Source organism: Chelonoidis abingdonii, chromosome 4 (genome assembly GCF_003597395.2).
Source record: "Chelonoidis abingdonii isolate Lonesome George chromosome 4, CheloAbing_2.0, whole genome shotgun sequence".
Taxonomy (NCBI): Eukaryota; Metazoa; Chordata; order Testudines; family Testudinidae; genus Chelonoidis; species Chelonoidis abingdonii.
In genome coordinates, this window is record NC_133772.1 from 114,332,462 (window position 1) to 114,354,926 (window position 22,465).

A 22,465-nucleotide genomic window follows, 5' to 3' on the forward strand; every position below is an offset into this window, starting at 1 on the left:
TTTAAATGAAGCTTCTTAAACATTTTAAAAACTTTATTTACTTTACGTTCAACAATAATTTAGTTATATATTTTAGACTTATAGAAAGAGACCTTCTAAAAACGTTAAAACGTATTACTGGCACGCAAAACCTTAAATTAGAGTGAATAAATGAAGACGCAGCACACCAATTCTGAAAGGTTGCCGACCCTTGATTTAGACAGCCATAGGTAGGTAGAATATTGGCTAGGAAGTGGCTGCGGTAGTCAAGATCAAAGGATGGCCAAAGGTTTTAGCAGTGGAGTTTGAAAGATAAAATACATTTTAGAGTTAAATGACCAGGCTGAATCAGACCAATGGTCCATCTAGTCCATAATCCTATCTCTCAGCAGTGGCCGGTGCCAGATGTTTCAGAGGGAGTGAACAAAACAGGGCAGTTTATCAAGTGATCATCCCTTGTCATCCAGTCCCAGTTTCTAGCAGTCAGAGGTTTAGGGACACCCAGAGTGTGATGTTATATCCCTGACCGTCTTGGCTAATTGCCATTGATGGACCTATCCTCCGGGAACTTATGAAATTCTTTTTTGAACCCAGTTATAGTTTTGGCCTTCACTACATCCCCTGGCAACAAGTTCCAAAAGTTGATTGTGTGTTATGTGAAGCACTTCCTTTGATGTGCTTTAAACCTGCTGCCTATTAATTTCATTGAGTGACCCCTAGTCCATGTGTTACGTGAGTTGCTGTAGAGAAGTCACAAGATTGGGTCGGAACCTGAACCTGGAGGAAACAAGTTCTGGGTACATGCACCAGGTCTAGAATGCCTTTGTTTGTGTGTTAGGCTAGGCAGGAGAAGAGTGGAACAGTGGTGGACATTTTATTGTAATGAAAGGGGAGATGGAATCATATAGAAAAGGGGCGGGGGGAAGTAGCTTAAGGCTGAAGATATTGAATGAGCGATGGGAGCAGCTCACCAAGGGCCAACCCTAAAGGCTCATTCTTAAGACAAGGAGGGAGCACGTCATAGCAGTCAGTGGAAACCTGAAGTAATAATAAGAATACTAGTAGTGCTGGTCAAGTGGTGGGGAGCCATTGTGTCAGTTAACTCTTATTATTGGAGCAGAACTCTCTTTGTTTTAATGCAGGTCCGGCATAAATGGTAGCTATTGTGTATTTTTTAACAATTTCCTAGAAATGGGAGGATTTTTCTCTCCAGAAATATATTTAGAATCCAGCTGACATTCTCCGCCACACTGTAAAAATTTTCAGGTAGATTATATTTGGAGCCAAAATGCACACAGAGTACTGTACTATACCTTATGTAGTGTCTCTCTGCAGGAACAAGGTGAGTGTGGGACAGTTTCAAGCCTTTATTCTACAGTTGGCTTTTGTGGCAAGAATTTTGATACTAAGAGGATGCTCAATCATTTCACACACACACATACAAATTCTTTTCTCTGGGCTTCAACCCTTTTTCATCATTTCCCTTTATTCTTCTACGAATTACACAAAATATTTGTTTGAAGCAAAGATTTTTCTTCTATCTCCTCTTCCTACACCTTAAGGTGAAGGGAAAGGGCCAGATATGGGTTGGCATCCAGATGTGTAACTGACATTTCCTTGCATTAGTCTGGCCTTCTGTGCCCTGTTCCATTAACCCATAAAGGAAATCTGGAGCCAAGAATCATCTGTGAGGATACCCCTTGCCTTCACTTCCTGCAGACCTCTATAGAGCACAGCTTCTACAAGAGTCCTGGTGATTCCCAGAACCATCCCTACTGTGGCTGCCCCCAGAAACTCAGCCAAGGGAGAGTTCCACAACACAGAGAGAGAAGCTGCCTGAGTAAAAACAGCCACAGGCTGACTTAGCTTCTGCTGCTTTCCCACACAGGTTCAGAGAGTGGAAGGATCTAGAGGAGCTAAGCCAGCTCAGCAGAGCTGGAATCCCATGAAGCTCAAGCTCCCAACACCCCACAGAAAGTAATCCCCCAAACATGCTATATGATGTGTCTCATCCAATGGCAGAATTTTCTACTAAAGTATGAAAAAAGGAGAAAAGGAGATGTGAACTTATGGTGTTGTTTTCCTCTCCATTCCCCCACCCAGAAAATAAATGGACATAGCATGCCATCTGCCTGAGCCTCCTGGGAAGTGTCCCTTTTCTAGTCATGCAGGATTTCTGATTTATTTCAGGAGTTCTGATATAAGCAACATAATACAAATTTGGCAAGAGTTTCTTGCTGTTGCATTCCTGCCAAGTAGTTTTACAGTGAGCAAATTCCACAGCACAAAACAAATATACAGACAGTCAGGGCTTAAGTTCCCCCAGAGCCTCTATCCTGGCTTCTGAGCAGCACAATCCCCATCTCTCCTCTATAAGAGAAACCCAGCCTCTATTTAAGCTGCTGAGCCTGACTGCACTCAGGATGCAGCTTATTTACTCCCCATTACATTAGAAGCAAGAGGAAGACAAAGGACAGGGTAGACCTGTTACTTAATGAGGGGGAAAAAACAAAAATAGAAAATATGGAAGTGACATAAGTACTAAATGACTTTTTTGTTTCAGTTTTCACCAAAAAGTTTAGTAGCAATTGGATGTCTAACTTAATAAATGCCAGCAAAAATGAGGTAGGATCAGAGGCAAAAACTAAGGAGAGAACAAGTTAAGAATTACTTAGACAAGTTAGATGTCTTCAGGTCACCAGGGCATGATGAAATGCATCCTAGAATACCCAAGGTATTGACTGAGGAGATAGCTGAGCCATTAGTGATTATCTCAAAACGTCATGGATGGGAGAGATCCAGAGGACTGGGAAAGGGCAAATATAGTGCCCATCTATTAAAAAAAAAAAGGGGGTGGGGGACAAATAAGGACAACCCCAGGAAATTAGAGACCAGTTAGCTTAGCTTCAGTACCCAGAAAGATAATGGAGCAAATAATTAAGCAGTTAATTTGCAGGCACTTAGAAGATAATAAGGTGGTAAGTAACAGTCAACAATCCTGTCAAACCAACCTAATAACTTTATTTGACAGGGTAACAACCCTTGTGGATAAGGGAGAAGCAGTAGATGTGGTATATCTTGACTTTAATAAGGCTTTTGATACTGTCTTTTCATAAACAAACTTGGGAAACAAACCTACGTGGAGCTATTATAAGGTGCATCCATTCCCCAAAAACCATTCCTAGAGAGTAGTAATCAGTGATTCACAGTCAAGCTGGAAGAGCATATCAAATGAGGTCCCGCAGAGATCAGTTCTGGTTCTGTTCAATATCTTCATCAATGATTTAAATAATGACATAGAGAGTACATGTATAAAGTGTGTGGATGATACCAAGCTGGGAGGGGTTGCAAGAGCTTTGGAGGCTAAGATTAAAATTCAAAATGATCTGGACAAACTGGAGAAATGGTCTGAAGTAAATACGGACAATAAAGAGAAATACAAAGTATTCAACTTAGGAAGGAACAATCAGTTACACATATACAAAATTGGAAATGACTGCCTAGAAAGGAGTACTGTGGAAAGGGATCTGGGAGTCATAGCAAGCTAAATGTGAGTCAACAATGTAACACTGTTGTAATAAAAAAGCAAACATCATTCTGGGCAGTATTAGCAGGAATGTTGTAAGCAAGACACAAGAAGTAATTCTTCTGCTCTACTCTGAGCTGATTAAGCCTCAGCTGGAGTATTGTGTCCACTTCTGGGTGCCACATTTCAGGAAAGATGTGGACAAATTGGAGAAAGTCCAGAGAAGAGCAACAAAAATGATTAAAGGTCTGGAAAACATGGCCTATGAGAAGATTGTTATCATGTCCCCCTGTCTTCTCTAGACTAAACAACCCAATTTTTTCAGTCTTAAGTATATAAGGTAGTTACACAGAGGAGTTCTCCTTAACCTCTGAGGAGAAGACAAGAAGCATGGGCCTTAAATTGCAGCAAGGGCAGTTTTAGGTTGGACATTAGGAAAACTTTCCTACCTCGTCAGAGTGGAGTGTGGAATAAATTGCTTAGGGACATATGCGAATCTCCATCACTGGAGATTTTAAGAGCGGGTTAGACAAACACTTCAGGGAGGTCTAGTTAATACTGCCACAAGTGCAGGGGACTGGCCTCTGGTAGTCCCTTCAGGTGTTATGATTCTATAATTGTGCGTGTTCCCTGAACTGACTGGAGCTTTGCTGAGGACGTTTTCTCTCTCTCTAAAAAACCAAGGAAACCACCATTACAACAGAGACACGCTAGGTTGAGAGGTCACCTGAAGGGGCACCAAAAAGTACTGTACCCTTTAAGAAGGGTGATCATGAGGTGCAAGGATTAGGGAAAGCAGGAGGCAATCCAGGAAAATTGGAGGCTTTCATCAGGATTAAATAATCTAAATATAAAATGTGAAATATATGAGTTTCCATCTCTATGAAAGCCTCTTTGTAGCCCCAACTTTGGCCTTCACATTCTACTGTTCCCGTATCTCCTCCAGATATATTTCTTCTATCACCCACACGCCTATAAAGTTGCAAAAGTCTGCGAGAGAAGAAGCCACTTGGAGTGGGCATCAGTAACTATTGGGAGGTCTCCTATTCTGCAGAGCATATCCACCAATCCAATCTACATTTTTGGCACTCATTCAAAAACCAAGGTCATTCTTAACAAGAAACTGTGTTGAAAACAATCAGACTGAAACTGTGTTTGATTGGAGTCAGCCTAAACCCTAATAGCGTTACACTTCTTTACAAAAAATCTACATCTTACAAAAAACAAACTTTGGAAAGGTAGAATGAACATTTGAAGAAGCTACTAGAGCCTCCCTTGAGATAGTGCTTGGGGTGTGCTACAGACCGCCCGGATCTGATTGGATATGGATATGAGGCCTCTAATGTCTTTAATGAAGTAAACACTAAGCGGAAATGTGTGATCATGGGAGACTTCAACTTCCCAGATATAGACTGGAGGACAAGTGCTTGCAAAAATAATAGGGGTCAGATTTTTCTGGATGTGATAGCGGATGGATTTCTTCACCAAGTAGTGAAGTACGACAAGAGGGGATGCCATTTTAGATTGGTTTTGGTGAGCGGTGAGGACCTCGGAGAAGAATTGGTGTAGGGACAAACTGGTTCGAGTGATCATGAGCGATGTCAGTTCAAACTTAGATGGAAGGATAAACCAAACGTAGATCTGGGATTAGGTTTTTGACTTCTCAAGGGCTATTTTAAAGTGTTAAGGAAATTAGTTAGGGAAGTGGATTGGATGGAGGACTTGTGGATTTAAATGTGCGGAGGAGGCCTGGAATTACTTTAAGTCGAAGCTGCAGAAACTGTCGAAGCCTCATCCCAAGAAAGGGTAAAAAACCATGGGCAGGAGTTGTAGGCCAAGCTGGTATGAGCAAGCATCTCAGAGAGGGGATTAGGGAAAAGCAGAAAGCTTACAGGAGGGGAAAAAAAGGCGGATTAGCAAGGGAAGCTACCTTAGTGAGGTCAGAACATGTAGGGATAAGTGAGGAAGGCTAAAAGCCGTGTAGAACTGACCTTGCAAAGGAATTAAAACCATAGTAAAAGGTTCTACAGCCACATAATAAGAAGAAAACAAAGAAAGAAGAAGTGGGGGCGCTATACACTGAGGATGGAATGGAGGTTAAGGATAACCTTAGACATGGCCCAATATCTAAATAACGTACTGCCTCAGTCTTTATAAGACTAGTGAGGAGTTTAGGGATGATGGAGGGATGATAAACGGGAATGAGGATATGGAGGTGATATTACCGGTCTGAGGTAGAGGCCAAACTTGTACAGCTTAATGGGACAAAGTCGGAGGGCCCAGAACCATCTCCATCCAAGGTATAAAGAACTGGGCGCATAAAATTGCGAGCCGTAGTGAGAATTTTTAATCATCCTGTAAACTCGGGGTGCTACGTACGACGGAGATGGCTAACGTAATTCCTATTTTTAAGAAAAGGAAAAAAAGTGATAGGTAACTATAGGCCGCTGTTAGCTTGACGTCTGTTAGTATGTAAGTCGTGTGAAAAAAATTTAAAGGAGAAGTAGTTAAGGACATTGAGGTCAATGGTAATTGTGGACGAATTGCAAATGATTTAACTAAAGGTGGATACGGGCCAAACCACCTGATCTCTTCTTGAGACAGTGACAGATTACCTAGACAAAGCGAAAATGCGGTAGACTATTTAATCCTCGATTTCAGTAAGGCATTTGACACGGTTCCACATGGGGAACTGTAGTTAAATTGGAAAAGATGGGGATGAATAGTGAAAATTTTAAGGTGGCATAAGAACTGGTTAAAGGGGAGACTCAGCGGGTCGTACTGAAGTGGTGACTGGTAGGTGGGAAGGAGGTTACTAGTGGGAGTCCTCAAGGATCAGTTTTTTGCGGACCAATTTATTTTAACCTTTTATATGCTGACTTGGCACAAAGAAGCGGGAATGTTGTAATAAGTTTGCGGATGCCACAGAGAAGAGACCGTGGATACTATACAGGAGATGACCAGCTTTATAACTGAGTATTAGTAATAGGCATGAAATATAATAGTGAAGTGCAAGGTATGCACTTAGGGATTAATATAAGAATTTTAGATATACATTGGGGACGCGACAGTTCGGAGAGCAACAGAGGAGGAGAAGACCTTGGGTATTGGTTGTCAGCAGGATGTCTATGAGACCGCCATGCGATATGGCCGTTAAAAAAGCAAATGCGGTTTTAGGGGTGCATCAGGCGAGGGTTATGTCTCCAGCAAGGATATAGGAGGTGTTTAAGTACCGTTCAATAAGGCTGGTGCAGACCCCCCTGGAATATTGTGTGCAGTTCTGGTGTCCCATGTTTAAGAGGAATGAATTCAAACTGAACAGGTTAGAGATGGGCTATCTAGGAGATCCGAGGAATGGAAAAACCTGCTTATAAAAGGATGACTCAAAAGAGCTGGCTGGTTTAAGCCTAGCCAGAAGAAGCTACGGGGGGATATGCTTGCTCTATATATATAAAATCAGGGGGGAAATTAACAGTTAGGGAGGGAGAGGAATTAATTTAAAGCTTAGTACTAATGTAGGCACAAGGACAATGGTACAAACTGGATTATAGGAAGTTTAGACCTTGAAATTAGACAAAGTTTCTAACCATATAGGGAAGTGAAGTTCTGCGAAACAGCTTTACGAGGAAGTAGTGGAGCAATAAAGACTTATCTGGCTTTAAGACTAAGCTTGATAAGTATATGGAGGGAGATATGAGGGATAGTTTAATTTGGGCAATTGATCTTGGATTAGTCAGCAGATAAGTCTGCTCAATGGCTGTGAGGGGATGTTGGATGGATGGGATCTGAGTTACTGCAGACGATTTCTTATCTGGGTGCTGCTTGTGGCCTTGCCCACTTGCTCAGGTTTTAAGCTGATCGCCATATTTGGCTTCGGTCGAAGGATTTTCCTCCAGGGTGGTTTGGCAGGGGCACCTGACCGAGTTTTGTCGCCTTCCTCTGCCAGCATGGGGCATGGTTCACCTTGCTGGTGGATTCTCTGCAGCTTGAGGTATTCAAACCACAATTTTGAGGACTTCAATAACTCAGTCATGGGTTAGGGGTTGTTATAAAAGTGGATGAGTAGGGTTCTGTGGCCTGCTTTGTGCAGGAGGTTAGACTAGATGATCATATCGGTCCCTTCTGACCTACGAGTCTATGAGTCTATGCGTCTAACCGGTATCTACGCTGTTACACAATTCTTCATTACTCATCACATCACCTATTTTAAGCTACTTTCAACCTTAACTCAACCCTTGTTTTATTCTATAAAGGAAACACATTTTTGTATTTACAATATATTGTTGATTTTACGTGTAGTTTATGAAATGTGCTATAAAGATTTCAAGGGAACATAGTCCCTGGGTACTTTGTTATATCAGTGTTCCATAAGTTTTCTCACAGTGGAATAGAAGGATATTTTATGACTAGAAATGATTGATTTGTTTGGTGTGCTAAAATGTGTTGATGACATGCTGCTGTAGGTTTATGTAAGTGTATTTCTCCTTGTAAGTCAATTCCTTCAGCCAGCTCATCATTTTTTGTTGTTTTTCCTCTGAATTCTCTCCAGTTTGTCAATATTCTTTATTGTAATGAAGTGCCCAAACAGAATGCAATATTCCAATTGTGATCTCACCAGAACTATACTGAGAAACTACTGCATTTCTGCTCTGTGACAAAGTACCTTTAAGTATGCATTATTATAATGATAACTCCATAACTCAACAATGCTGTTTATGAGGAAGGGCAGAATATAGTTTGTAGCCCAACATACAGTTTGCAGAAGCAAATTCAAATTGATTAACATTGTCAAAAGCTATTTGCACCTTGCCTCTATTTTTCCTTCTATATTGTGGTTATTTGGTCTGTGACAAATGGACATGTCTTCACTCCTCCTATCAGGTGTCTTTGTTTTTATGATTTCCCGCAGACAAGTGCTTATTTTTCAACCAGGGCATGGGCTGAGACAGACGGGCCTGATGGTTATAACAGAGTGGATCATGCATTCCCTGCCATCACACAGACATCCAACAATTGTGCTGACCCTCTTGATAGGGAAGCCTAGCAGTTAAAGCATTATGCAGTACATTCCATGCCACCTATAAATATAAGTCTTTCTTGGTGTATTTTGTGCAACTACCAGTTCTGCTTCTGTCAGCCTCAATTGTCTGAAATTGTCTGAGGGTGGGTTACGCCCTCCCTGACAGCACTCTAAGATGGATGGGGAGATTTTTTCCATCAGGATCTTTGCTTCTTAAGTGGTCACTGGCTCCTACTTGAAGCCAACACTCAGGGCGATAGCACCATAATCTTTTCCTTGGCAACTAGATGTGACATCTCTAGCAAATAGATCACAGCTTCAGATGGGAAATAAGCTCCAGGGTAACACTTGGACACAGAATTAAGCAGGCCCGTGCTGCGTCTTCGAGTGATTGCTCATGCGTATTCCACAATAGGTGTGTGTGCTCACCACATGCACTGGTGCCGGAAGTTTTTCCCTTAGCAGTATCCATACTGAGGGAGCACCGTGGCAATCCCTGGAGTGGCGCCTGTATATCGTGCTATAAGGGGAGCCATGGTCTCGCCCCACCCTCAGTGAAGATAGTTGGAACTTTGTGCTCCAGCTCTGCTGCAGCCTTTTCTTCTCGACCTTAGTGGTACCATTCATGGATCGTTTCTTCAGTTGTTAGAGTGGGCTCAGGGGATGCCCCGTGCCCCAGGATTCAAGTCGTGCGACTCCTGTCGCTGTTCTATGCCTAGGAGTGACCCGCACATTGAGTGTCTCCACTGCCTGGGTGAGACTCACATCAGTGACCTTTGTAAAATCTGCAGGTTGTTCAAGCCAAGGACTAAGAAGGAGAGAGACATTACACTTCAAGCTCTCCTGATGGAGTCGGCGCTGGCCCCAACGCCGGCAAGTCGATCAGACTCGGCGCTGGCCGCCGCATCGTCGGTGCGTAGCGAGGCCCCTTCGACCAGTCGGCGCCACTCTCCCTCCAAAAAGTGAGGGAAGGGCCCTGCCTTGCAGCAGCACCATAACAAGGAGAAGGGGGAGGCTGGTTGCGCGTTTGGCAGCCCTAGGTCCCCACCCGGCCCCAAGGCCTCCGACTCGTGTGGAGCGGAGCAGACCGACACCATCGGCCTGTGCATCCCCACCGGTACGGATGCCGTTGAAACTGGAGGAGATGTAGGCTGTGAAGGACATTATGAGCCTGCCAGTCCCGAGCACGCAGCCAGGCATGGGCCCCAGGTTTAGTGGCAAGCCTCCACTGGGTGCCCACCAGACCTCTTCAGCCAGCCACAGTTCCCACTCTGAGGATTGGTCCCCGCACCACTTGGTGCGCAGTGGCTGCTCGTCGATACTGCAGCCGCTCTCAATGGGATAGATGCCGTCGTTCCTGTTCCAGCTCCTGATCAGCTAGATGTCACGCGCGAGACTCCCCCAGGGGTGACTCAGCACCGGGGCACTGGACCTCACGTTGCCATCAGACCCAGACCTTAAACTGTTCCAAAGTTAAATGTGTCTCTATTGTGTTGGTTCAGACTATTAACAAGCATAAAGGCCAGCTGCAGAATGGAGATCTGGTGCTTGTGAGAGTTCTGGTCTGGGGCTGTGATTCAGATCCATGTCTAAAAAGAATGTCGATCAATATTTTCTAGGAGGCATCAGCAGGTCTTTAAAACTACAGTGTATCTTAAAAGGAGATCAGTCCCTAAGTAGACATTTCCTGACCTGTTAGATGCCATCAGATAGGGTGGGTCTCTATAAAGTATATCATCAATTATGGGAACAAACAGAGCATCTAAACAATCCTCTCACTTGTGAGTTAAGAGGTAGATATTGTACTTTCATGACTCCTCTTGAGTTCTGGTTACTTCAGCATGCTGTCAGTTGCTATTGAAATCTTCACTTGCTTTTGGCAGTTACAAAGGAGGTATATAATCTCACAGGTGGATCATCACCAGCTGTTTGCAAAAGTTGTTTTCTCAAAATCATGTGGCCTAAACACATTTGAATTTATTTTTGCAAGAGTTTACCAGCTTGCTGTTGACTGGCAGTAAATTAATCCTGCTAGTGGTTTTGGGATTAAATAATTTCCTTGGGGAAAGACGACTAGGTGGTGAATGGCAACAGAAAAAAGTCTTCATTTCAAGCATACAGATTATTAAACTGTTTGCCTGGCTTCCTTTCTATGGAGTGAGCTAAGGGATTTTGAGCATCAACGGTTTCCAGACTTTTCCTAGTAGATGTAGAATTTAAGCAAAAGTAAGTATGTGCCACAATGTTCCCATGGTGCCTAGAGCACAGAGATGAGGGGAGCTCACTGCAGGTCTAGTCCCTAACACTGATGCTATACAGCTGGGCCAAATGACAGGATACTGGGCTGGGTGGATCTTTGGTCCAACCCAGTACGTCTGTTCTTATGTTATGTAGACCATATTGCCTCTCTATAAGCAAGTCAGCATCTGCAAGGTGTCAGGCTGCATTGACAGAATTGTATTATCGGAAGTATGGAAACTTCTTGCACCAAATTCATTCCTGCTGTGATTCCAGTGCCTTCATTTGTGAATCTTGCTCAATAGACTGCAGTGGTGCAGAAAGGACTTAACTAGGCACTGAGGATCTGACCCAACAAAATGGAGCGCCCGTTGGGACTTACCTTTCGGTTGCTGGAAAATTATAGGCACAATACACTACTCAATTAGCCACCCCAGGTCCTGGTAAACTTTTACTAGAGCTGTTTTTAGTTTGTCTCTCTATTCATCGCACAGTGTTGCAAGGATAGTTTTGTCCAGACTGACTAAAATGGACTCTTATTAGGCAGAAAGCTAAAAAAAAAAAAAGAAGAATAGAAGTAATGTGGGAGAGGAAATTGAAACACAGGAGATAGGAACAGTAAGAACCTTAGATTCACATCTCGTGTTGTTCCAGGTGCATTCCTGGACAGTGAGCATAAGAACAGCCATGCTAGGTCAGACCAATGGACCCTCTAGCCAATTATCATGTCTTCCGACAGTGGTCAGTGCCAGGTGTTTCACAGGGAGTGAACAGAACTTGGCAATTTATCAAGCAGTCCATCTCCTGCCATCCAGTTCCAGCTTCTGGCAGTCAGAGACTTATGGACACCCATAATCTAGGGTTGTGTCCCTGACCATCTTGGCTAATAGCCATTGATGGACCTATCCTCCAGGAACTTATCTAATTCTTTTTTGAACCGTTATAGTTTTGGCCTTTACAACATCCCCTGACAATGAGTTCCACAGGTTGACTGTGCATTGTGTGAAGAAGTACTTCCTTTTGTTTGCCTTAAACCTGCTCCCTCTTAATTTCATTGGGTGACACCTGCTTCTTGTGTTATGTGAAGGGGTAAATAATACTTCCCTATTCACTTTCTCCACATCTTTCATGATTTTATATACCTCATTATATTCCCCTCTTTTATCTTCCTTTCCCAAGCTGAATAGTCCCTGGTTTTTTCCCCTCTTGCTTCATATGGAAGCTGTTCCATACCCTTAATCATTTTTGTTGCTCTTTTTCTGTATCTTTTCCATTTCTAATGTATCTTTTTTGAGATAGGGTGACCAGAACTGCCCACAATATTCAAGGCATGGATGTACCATAGATTTATATAGTGGAATTATATTTTCTGTCTTCTTATATATCCCTTTCCTAATTACTTCACATTGAGATGATATTTGGTTAGAACATTTGTAAGGATCCAGAAAAAGACCTCGTGGTGAGATGGTAAATTTCTGCGTTCCAGTATATGGTGTTATTGGCTTCAATGGTGATTTTAGTTAATACTCTTTACTCTGTGTATAAGAAAACTGCCAAGTGGTAAATAATGAAGAGGACAGGGCACTGACACTGAGCAATCTGGATCGCTTGGTAAACTGGGCTCAAACAAACAATATATGTTTCAATAGAGCCAGACATAAAGTTACACATCTCGGAACAAAGAGTGCAAGCCATACTTACTGAATGAAGGACTCCATCCTGGGAGCAGTGAGTCTGAAAAGGACATGAGGGTCTCGGTAAATAATCAGCTGAACATGAGCTTCCTGTGCAACACGGTGGCCAAAAGGGTTAATGCAATCCTTGGAGGAATCAATAGGGAATATTTTTGTATTTGGGATTGATGTGACTGCTGCTGAAATACTGTGTCCAGTTCTGGTGTCCATCATTCGAGAAGGATGTTGATAAATTGGAGTAGGTTCAGAAAAGGGCCATGGGGATGATTAAAGGATTGGAAAACTTGCTTTATAGTTATAGACTCAAGGAGGTTAATCTGTTTAGTTTGACAAAGAGAAGGTGACTTGATCACATGCTATAAGTACCTACATGGGGAACAGACATTTATTTAACAGAGGGCTCTTCCATCTTGCAGAAAGTGATATTACAATATCCAGTGGCTGGAAGTTGAAGCTAGACAAATTCAGATAAGAAATTGGGTGCAAGTCTTGAATAGTGAGGATAAGTAACCATTGGAATAATTTACTAAGTTTTGATGTGGATTCTCCATCACTGGCATTTTTACATCAAGATAGGATGTTAAAGATATATGCTCTAGTTCAAACAGGAATTAATTGAGGGAAGTCATGTGGCCTTTGTTGCAATGTCCTCTTCTGGTTGTATAACCTCTCAATCTGTGAAAAGTGATCCTTTTAAAAGCAATTTCCAAAAGGGGTTGTAATTCCTATTTATTATATCTCATAAAAATTGACCAGTCAAAACTAATATCTGATAGCTCATATGTACACTCTACCTCACCTTAAAATTGTTTTGATCTCTTTCTAGAACACCAGGGGTTCTTGATTTTCCTAATCAAAGTTATTTTACTTCAGATAAATTCCAGGTTCCGTAATTCCTTTGATGCCATTCTGTGTTTTTGTTAATGATTTTATGACCTTTCTACCACCTTTCAGCCACTGAAGACTTTAGTCATAACTGGGATTCATCATAACAAATACACCTGTCACCCAAAGTGTGCAGTTTTTCATACCCTGAGTGTTGTTTTCAGACCCATCTCCAGGTGATAATGAGAATGGCATCAAAAGTGGCCGGAGTGTAGCATCAGCAGAAATCATATGCTCTGTACTGAATGTAGACTCCCCAAATCCACTGAAAAAAATACCTAGGAAATAAAGACCTGTCCACAAATGTATCCAGTTAAAGTTACTGTTCAGAAAGACTCACTAACCATAGAACTGCATTCTGCTTTCCCAGGCAATAGAAAAAACTATGAGTTGCATCTTAGAGTGATAAAGGTTCCCATAAAACTATTTGACATTATAGTAATTAGTGTGTGGGTCTGTTGTGGAACATCTATAATTTCAGTTCCACCAGATGCTTTACTGCATATAGCATCATGGTGCAAAGTCCCCCAAATCACAGAAAGAAAGTGATCTGCGAGCTGAACTAAAATTCAACAGCAGTCACAAAAAGAAAAAAACCTTGCAAAAATGAAGTGGAAAAAAATCCCAAAGAGGAGAAATAAAAGTACTTCAGACCCTGTTTAAAATAGATTTCAGAAGTGAGGAGACAGAAGAAAGGAGCTATTCTGAGGAACAGTGATGCCTCTGATTATAAGAGAAACAAAGTGACTTTCGTGACCTTAGAGGGTGGGGGAGTTAATGTGCGTGTGCAGGTGTCAGTTAAGAGAGTCCTCATACAAGGAGCTTGTTGTATTACCAGAAGGCCTTGTATTACAGTGGAAGGAGAGCAGCATAATCAGCAGTGATCTTCAGAAAGAGGTAATTAGCAGTATTGTCTGATGGGTTTTGGTTGATGTCTAGTCATGCTGGAACCTGACACAGAGGAGGGAGGAGAAAACCTGTACTGTTGCAGGTAGTGTCAAATATGTGAGAGCAGGAGTAATCCTGGAATGCTTGTTGGGTCTTGGCTTATTTTTAAAATAACTGTTCCCCAGGTCTTTGATTGAAGATAAAAAGGTACTGGGATAAGTTCGGCTGTCAGTTGCATCAGTGTAAATCCAGAGTGATTTCACCGAATTCAGTATTGTGGATTTACACTGGTGTAGCTGGGAGTAGAATTTGTTCCATTGTCTGGAGGCCTGGTGGGTGCACTCTCATGACTCAAGATCAAGTGTTTTCCCTACACAAGGATCAGTCATTTACTTTCGGTCTGAATAATTTTAGATTAAAGAAAATAAGAAATCAAGATAGCTCCGTGAGAGAGCACAGTGCATGTGTGTGTCCTCTAATGCGCTCCAGCTGCTTTGCTTTACAAATTGGCTTCTTCCCCTCCCCCCACCCCCCCGCACCATGCCCCTTTTCAGATAATAAAGGTAGAGCACAGGCAAAACAAAATCCTGACAGTTATGTAGTGACATATGCTGAACATAACATTTACATAAAAACAGGATCTAATTCTCCTGTGAGGAAAAATCCATGGGAATGGTAGAGCCAGCCCCAGGAAATGCTCCTTCATATACTCGCCTCAGAGGGAAAGAGCTTGTGGGACTGAAGAGGAGGCAGGCTATTTAGGCTTGTGAAGTGGAAGGGCTTCCAGGGCCCCTTGCATCACAGATCCCCTCAGTGAGGAGGGGTTTTACAGTAGGCACAGAGTTGTGGGCTTGCAAATCAGTAGAATATGGGTTTCCACAGTGATCTTATTCTGCTCTGCTCACCAGCCCCATTTCATTGTCCTACTCACAAGCAGCGCTTTTTCCTTCTGTGCCCACATGAGTTCTTCCAGGCTTCATTTCCCTCCATTCACTATTGCTGAGGAAAGAATATCGCCCTTAATTCGTTAAGAAATCATCTCCTCCTGCTTAGTTCTCATTCACTCTTTGTAATGCAGTTTCTTTTCAGATTATGTCATCACAAATATTAGAATAGTACCTAGCACTTATACAGTGTTTTTCATCCCCAGAGATTATAACGGTGGCTGAATATATCATTAGAAAAGGAAAAATTGAGGCACAGAGAAGTTAAATGAGTTGCCCAAAGTCACACAGTATGTCAGAGCAGGGAGTAATATCCAAGTGTCCTAACTCTAGTCTTATGCCCTGACTACTGCACAGTTATTATGGTGGTTGTTCAAAATGTCTTGGACGCTGTACATACATACAGGAAATTGTTGCCCCAAAGAACTTAGTCTGAAAGCTGAAAAAAAAAAGGCTCTGAGGAAGGGGATACAGCATATAAGAAGCATGGTAAAGGGTATGACTGGTACGTTTATTGCTAGTACTATGTACTTTCTTTTATATGTATAATTTATCCACAACTGCCCCTTTGCTGAGCCATAATTGTGTGCCTGATTTCTTATAGGCTTCACGGCAGAAGTTGGTGTTCAGGAGGGCTATGATTCTGAAGAGAGGGTAACACAACTTGCTAGGGGGAAAATTTTAGGGGACAGTGCAATAGGAGGAGATGAATTCTTGAAGAACTACTCTAAGAATTTTCTCTGATACAGCAGCCTTAGAAATAAAGACGGAAAACCAGAGAAATACAGATTGGATACTGTATTCACCACCTTATTTTCAAATAAAAGTCTTTCAAAGTTTTCCTTGTGGTATTGCCAACTCTTTACATTCACTCAAAGTTTTCAAAGAAAATGACATAGATAAATCAATAGATGGATTCTCACCTGCCTGGGACACCCAGGTGAACATTGATGTAGAGAGAAGAAAGATGTAGGCTACCTATTAAATGCCCATAGGCCCTCTGAGAATATGTGCTTTTTGTGTGCTCAGTGCTACTGCGTATTCAGCTTTCCTTTTGTTTTGTGGGGATTTTATGTTCAAGACAAAACAAATGTTAGAAATATTGGCACTGAGATAAATCAGTCCTTGGCAGTCAGAGGATTGCTGGCCTGTTTGATCTCAGAGTTTCGCAGTTTATAGGGGGAAAAAATCTAATAACTAAATGTATGAGAAAAGCGAAGGAGGCTGAACCCAAGTGGATTAAGATCATGAAGTGGGTGTTCATTTTAGTGGTAGAGCCTGTCTTTCAAAGCCCAGGGGATGGACAATTTTATAAAATAGTTGGACTGAGACTTTGGAGAGCTCAGATCTCTTTCCAGCTCTGCCACAGACTGACCTTGGGTAAATTGCTCGGTCTCTCATATCTCGTACCAAGGCGTGGTAGTCCAGAAGAATGTGTTTGGTAATGGGAATGAACTGTTCCAGTCCTGGCTTTAACACTCTAAGCATAGGTCTACACTGTACACTTTTACTGGTGGCGTAGCGTGTACATATATGCATCACCCCCCTAGCATGGGTATAAATAGCAGTGTAGAGCATGAGGAATGGCTTAGGTGAGTAAAGACATGCATGAAGAGTGTGGATATGTATCTGAGTACATAGCCTACGTGGCTCTCTACTCCCCCCAAGCTATGCCTTCCCATTTACCCTGTTGTTTGTTAGCAGTGCAGTGTCCCGTTGCCTCCCCAGTGCTGGAGCTTTTCCCAGCTGCTTCCCCTCTGCTGGAGCCTTTCACTGACCTATACAGCTACACACCATAGTGTGGATGCAGTCTGCTTTTCACTGCGGCATGTAGCTACCCATACACTACACGCTGCTGCCAGTGGTTTCTAGTGTAGACGTAGCCTGAATATGTCACTTAATCTCTCAGGGCCTCTGTTTTTTTCCATGTGTAATATGGGAAAACTAATGGTCACTCACCTTTTTGTTAAGTGCTTTAAATTCATTGGATAAAAAAGAGCAATGTACCTGTAAAGTATTATTAACAGGCCAGATCCTGAGGTCTGTATTCAGAGATGGGTTTGATACCCTTGCTCTTGGGGATAGTACCTTACACTGTGACTAGTCCCATAAATTTGAGTGGAACTATGTAAGCAGCAAGGCACTACTCTGCATGAGTAAGGATGAGAAAATCTGGCCCTCAATGTCTAGGCAAAGCTCCCTCAAATAAAACTCTTGTTGAAGAGTCACTGGGAATTTTGAGTACGGACTAATAGACCCGAGGAAGGGCCTCCTGAATTGGCCCATTATTATATATTTCTGACCTCCTGGGTTCTAACATGGGCTAGAAACAAAAGCATCAAGATACAGTGAGAAGGACTGTACTTTTTCTGGAGGCTGGGAGAAAGAACTCATTTCATTTTAAAGTAATCCCCTCTTCCAAAGTAGATTGTGTGGAGAGCTATCACCAGCCTTTCTAGACTCAGAGAAGTTTGATTCTTTGAGGCAGACGAGGAGAAATACAAGACGTTACTGTAAGACCCCTCCTCCCCCACACAGAAAAGGATAAGAATTCTATAAGCGGCACTCTGTAAAATCATTCAGATGGGGCCAGTCACCAGGGGGTTGATTATCTGGTCAATACTTGCTCTTTGAACGTCATTATCTCAGAGCAAGTAATCACTCTGTTTCCAAGTGGGTGCTAATTACCAGAGAAAGGGGCAAATAAATGATTTGGCAGCATCATATTGATTCTTACCCATTGGTCAATCATTCGCTAGCAAACAGATAATCTTCTCAAGAAAATGACTGCTGTGACCACCAACGAGAATTGAGATGGACTGGAGATCAAATAATTCTGTCTTCCTCGAAAGAACGGAAGTTTCCAGCTTTAATTGGGGAGCAAGGGGAGGAAGTCTTTAAACTCAGCCTCTTCATTCATTTTCAAAATCCAGCTTTCCTTAAAGTTATCCTCCATGGGCACCTCCTTTGCCATATCACAATGTCCTGTGCTGATTATCATCACATGAGATTGGTCTGTGTATGTGAAGAAGTGGTAGCCTATGCATCCAGTGCTTTGGGGAAAGCAGGTAAGAGGGATCCAGTCTGCATGCATGTGATATCATTCTGTTGAGATCAGTAGGTACATATGTAGGAGAGCTTGCCCTTTTGGGGAGAAAGTGATAATAATGGCATTTTATCAGTCACAACACTAAATGTTAATACTCAAATCTCAGTCCAGTTTCCTTAATGACTAGCTTGCGTTTCAAGGAAATTGTTTAGGATTTTTATATAACTGGCAGCTCACTGCTGTAAACCAAAAAAATATTAGGAGAGGAAGGAAACAGGAGGAATGTGTCAGACCTATAAGACTAAGGGGAATGGGACTGTGGGCAGGGCTAGTTAGAAAACAAGAATTCCACCTCCTGAAATATTTCGAGGTTTCAAAATTTGGTTTTGTTCCTATGTGAAATATTTTGCAAAAAATGAGAACGAGACCCTCCCCCGCCATAGAATAGTCAATATGTTTGAATAGACTAGTTTCCAGTAGTTAAGGCACTCACCTGGGATGTGGAAGATCTGGATTTAAGACCCCTGTTCTTCCCAATTCAGAGTAGGCACTTGAACCCAGTTCTCCCTCATCCCTGGTGAGCACCCTAACTTCTGGGCTATTGGCTAGTGTTGGGTCTTGCTCTCAATCCTATCCAATACCCAAGAAAGTTTTGTCAGAACCATTATGTTTCATTTTTGACAAATTGGTACTTTTAGCAAAAAAGTTTTGTAGAAAAATTCCTAAACAGCTCTAGATGTCGGGGAGGGAGGGGCAGATAGGTAGGATTGGGGAGAGGGTCTGTAGGAGGTGTGGGGAGAATTGGGGGTAGTGTCTGTGAAAGGTGTTAAGTGTGGGGGAACTTAGGAAGTGGGAAGAATCTGAGACTAGGCTCAGAAATATCAAGTGTAGAGGATCAGGGGAAGGGGTTCTGCCACTGCTGAGGGTTTCTTAAATGAATGTGGTGATGGTAATTGGATTGACAGCCCTGGAAGCTGAATCTTTCTTTGTCCAGAGAGCAGACCTAGAACAGTCAGTGGGTACTGTCAAGCCTCACCTCTTAATGTGTCTCAGCCCTGCTCTGGGGGGAGGGAAAATTCACTCTTCACAGTCCATTCCAGCCTTGGTGTCTCTGCTGAAACAGCCAACAGGAAGATCACTTTGTGATGCAGGTACCTCACAATTGAACTGAATTTGCCATAGGACAGACCTTAGGTCACTGCCAAGCTGGGCCAGATTGGAACCTGTGCAAGTCTCCATATTATATTTATGACCCGCACTATCATCCAGTTCCTGGTAGAGCATATGGTAAAGGGAGATGTTGAAGCATAGCAGCCGTAAACTACAAAAACTGCATGTGCCGCCTCCCCTCAGTTAGGCTTTAAGGTATAGTTCAATCTACTGCAATTTGCATTTATATCCTACAAGGACAGGCACTCTGGAAGTACCTAAAATAGGTATAAATAAATGTACAGCCTTAACCTACAATACATTTTGAGTTGTGATCTCTTCATATTTCATAAGCTAAGGATGGTTGAATCAGTGCATTGCATGGATGAGAATTATAAAAAAATACCAGCCACATATCACACAGAGTGCTACAGGAAATGGTGTTACCAATACAGTAGACTTTGCTCTTCCCTTGGTGTGTGCTGAGCAATGCCCAGGAGTGGTGCTAGAAGATGGTGTTCTATTGGAGGTGTTTTTTTGAGGATGAGAAGTAAAATCAAGGCTCTAACCACTTGGAGTAATTAAAAATCCCATTGCACTTTTCAGCTGTGCATTAGCCTCACTGTAATGGCCAAACTCCAATTTAGATAATTGCAGTTTTGCTCCCTAAAATTCCCTCTTCTGATTTTTAATTGGGGGAATTACACTAAACTCCCTCCTGGAATAAACCTGCTATGTACTTTTTGCATGTGTCAAACAATTGCTGTGTTCTAGCCCAGTAGTGGCTGCAATTTAGTGGTGCTGAGCAAATGATACCTAATTAACTGGGATGTTTCCCAAATAACATTCTATATGTTTCTTTGGTTTTCTGTCCTTGGCTCTCAATTGTCCATGGAGAAGTTCTGAGGGAGGAAATTAGTCGTGATTCTCAGGTGAATAGCATTAAGATCTGATGTATAGCGCTGCACAGAAAGACATATGCATTATACAACCACAAGTTTTATTAGTCCTACAAAACCCAGGAACTTTGCTACATGTTTTTGAGTGCCATCTACTGTCATCTTATCAATTGTCTAACTGTTTATATATATATATACACACAGACCTAGAAAACTCTCATACCAAATGGTAACGTATCAGTTGTTGTTTCTTGCTCTTTTCATTACAGGAGCAAGGCAAGATTGGCGTGGTCTTCAATATTGGCACAGTGGATATTTCTATCAAAGAGGAGAGCACCCCAGTGAATGATGGCAAATATCATGTGGTACGCTTTACTAGGAATGGCGGGAATGCCACACTTCAGGTGGACAGCTGGCCAGTGAACGAACACTACCCTTCAGGTATATGTTTGACCAAGATGTCTTTTTCTATGTCTTTTCCTTTTCATCCATCCACACCTTACAATAACGGTTACAACAACTAAATCAAAGCGCTGGGGCAGTATACAAACATTTATACATCCCCAGAAATAAAGAGTTGGGTTGAGCCTGATCCAGTGTAAAGGGAGCTAAATTTCTCATCCTGGTTCTATGTTTACTGTGTGGGAAAATGAGGTATTGCATCCAACATCTACTGTGTATGGAGAGGTGTGGTGCACAAAGGCTGCATGGCAATATGCACATAGATCATGCAAAGTAAAAGCCCACTGGGCATATCTTGATCTTACAAAGAGTTACAAACTGATTCAACAACAACTTAGATTTGTTACTTGTGGTGATTTCTAATGAAAGAGAGCAGAGTGAAGAGCAGTGTGGTGGGAGGGGGCATGACACTGTACCTTATCTCCTCATTGCAGCCTGCATAGACATGAATTTAAGGGACAACGAATGTGGCAGGGTTGGTTCACAGGAGTTTGTGTGGACCTTTCTTTTTGCTTCTCATAAGCTTTCATTCCTGGAAATTTGCTCTGAATTTTGGGTTTGTACAGACAAAACTTGACACACTATCCAGCTGAAACCATCATGTTTTAGTTTGCTTCATGTCAAAAACCATGTGGAACCATTCAGTTTCATATTGATTCTATCTGAAACCATAACCCAAGGCCCTAGCATAGAAGGGCAGCAGTGACAGACTGGGGTAATGTGCATGCAGAGGAGACAAGCCTACATCCTTCTCCGTTTGTGTGTCACCATCATTGAAGGCCAAAGTCACTCTGAAATCAAAAGGATGCCTCCTTAGTGACGCTGACAATGCAAGGAGATGCTCAGTGACATACGTAGTCTGTAGAATGCAAAGAAACGGAGAGTGATTGCAGAGACAGTCACTGTCTTCAACTTCTGTTTGGCATCAGGAGTCATGGTCTACTCAGCAGCAGCCGGTGTTAAGTAAACCCAGGCAGCCTCCGGTGCCTCTCTCCCGGGTTTACACATAACCCACTTGGGGGTGGAAAGAGGGAGGATTCTCCTGATAAACACTAGGCAATTTGCTAGTAGTGTGGGAGTCGCCCGCAAGCCATTTAGCTTCAAATGATGGCACTAGTGAGAAATACCTGAAGTACACTGCACGTAATTGTTCCCCCCAGACGCTAATAAATTACTCTGAGGGCGTGATTTCATTTCTGCTCTTCGCATGCTGGGAGCCTCTGTATCTGAGTGAGCTTCCCTGTGGTGCAGCACTAGTGCTTTCTACCTTGTATTCCACCTGACACAAATGCTATAGATGTTTAGTGCTATATATTCAAAGGTCCTGTTCCCCAGCACCTTTGCCATTACATCAGATTCAGCCCAGTTATCCACTGGCTAGGGAGGGTGGGATGGCCAGGAAGTGCCCAAATCCAGTGCTTCCTTCCTACAACCTCCATTAATAGTCTGCTACTTTTGGTCCAGTTGGCAGCCCTTTACAGCCTGTACAGCTCTGTGAATAGAATTTATTTTTATATTAGTAACTGTAGTTAATCCCTCTGGTAAAGAAACAAAATACTCAGCTCTCTCAGTTGCTGAGTTTTTGAAAAGGGAAAATAAATATCATAACTGCATCCTCTGCTGCTTCTTTATTTAAAGACCACTCTGTGTTTCCGTTAGGACATTCATGGATTTACAAAATCTGCATTAGCCATGTGCCTAGGCTGATATTGGGTGTATAACGTCACACTCC

The 22,465-nt window shown here is 42.5% G+C and overlaps 1 protein-coding gene across 17 annotated transcripts in view; it reads left to right on the forward strand.

Moving 5' to 3' along the window:
• NRXN3 (neurexin 3) overlaps positions 1–22,465 on the forward strand; it is a 1,449,735-nt gene that overhangs the window by 1,244,988 nt on the left and 182,282 nt on the right. For all 17 annotated transcript variants that reach the window (XR_012655819.1, XR_012655820.1, XM_075065588.1 and 14 more), the window contains one exon: positions 20,541–20,712. Coding sequence is in view for 15 of the 17 variants with exons in the window: in XM_075065588.1 (XP_074921689.1) it covers positions 20,541–20,712 (172 nt within the window). In the remaining 2 variants the exon portion in view is untranslated. The remainder of the gene's footprint in view (positions 1–20,540; positions 20,713–22,465) is intronic.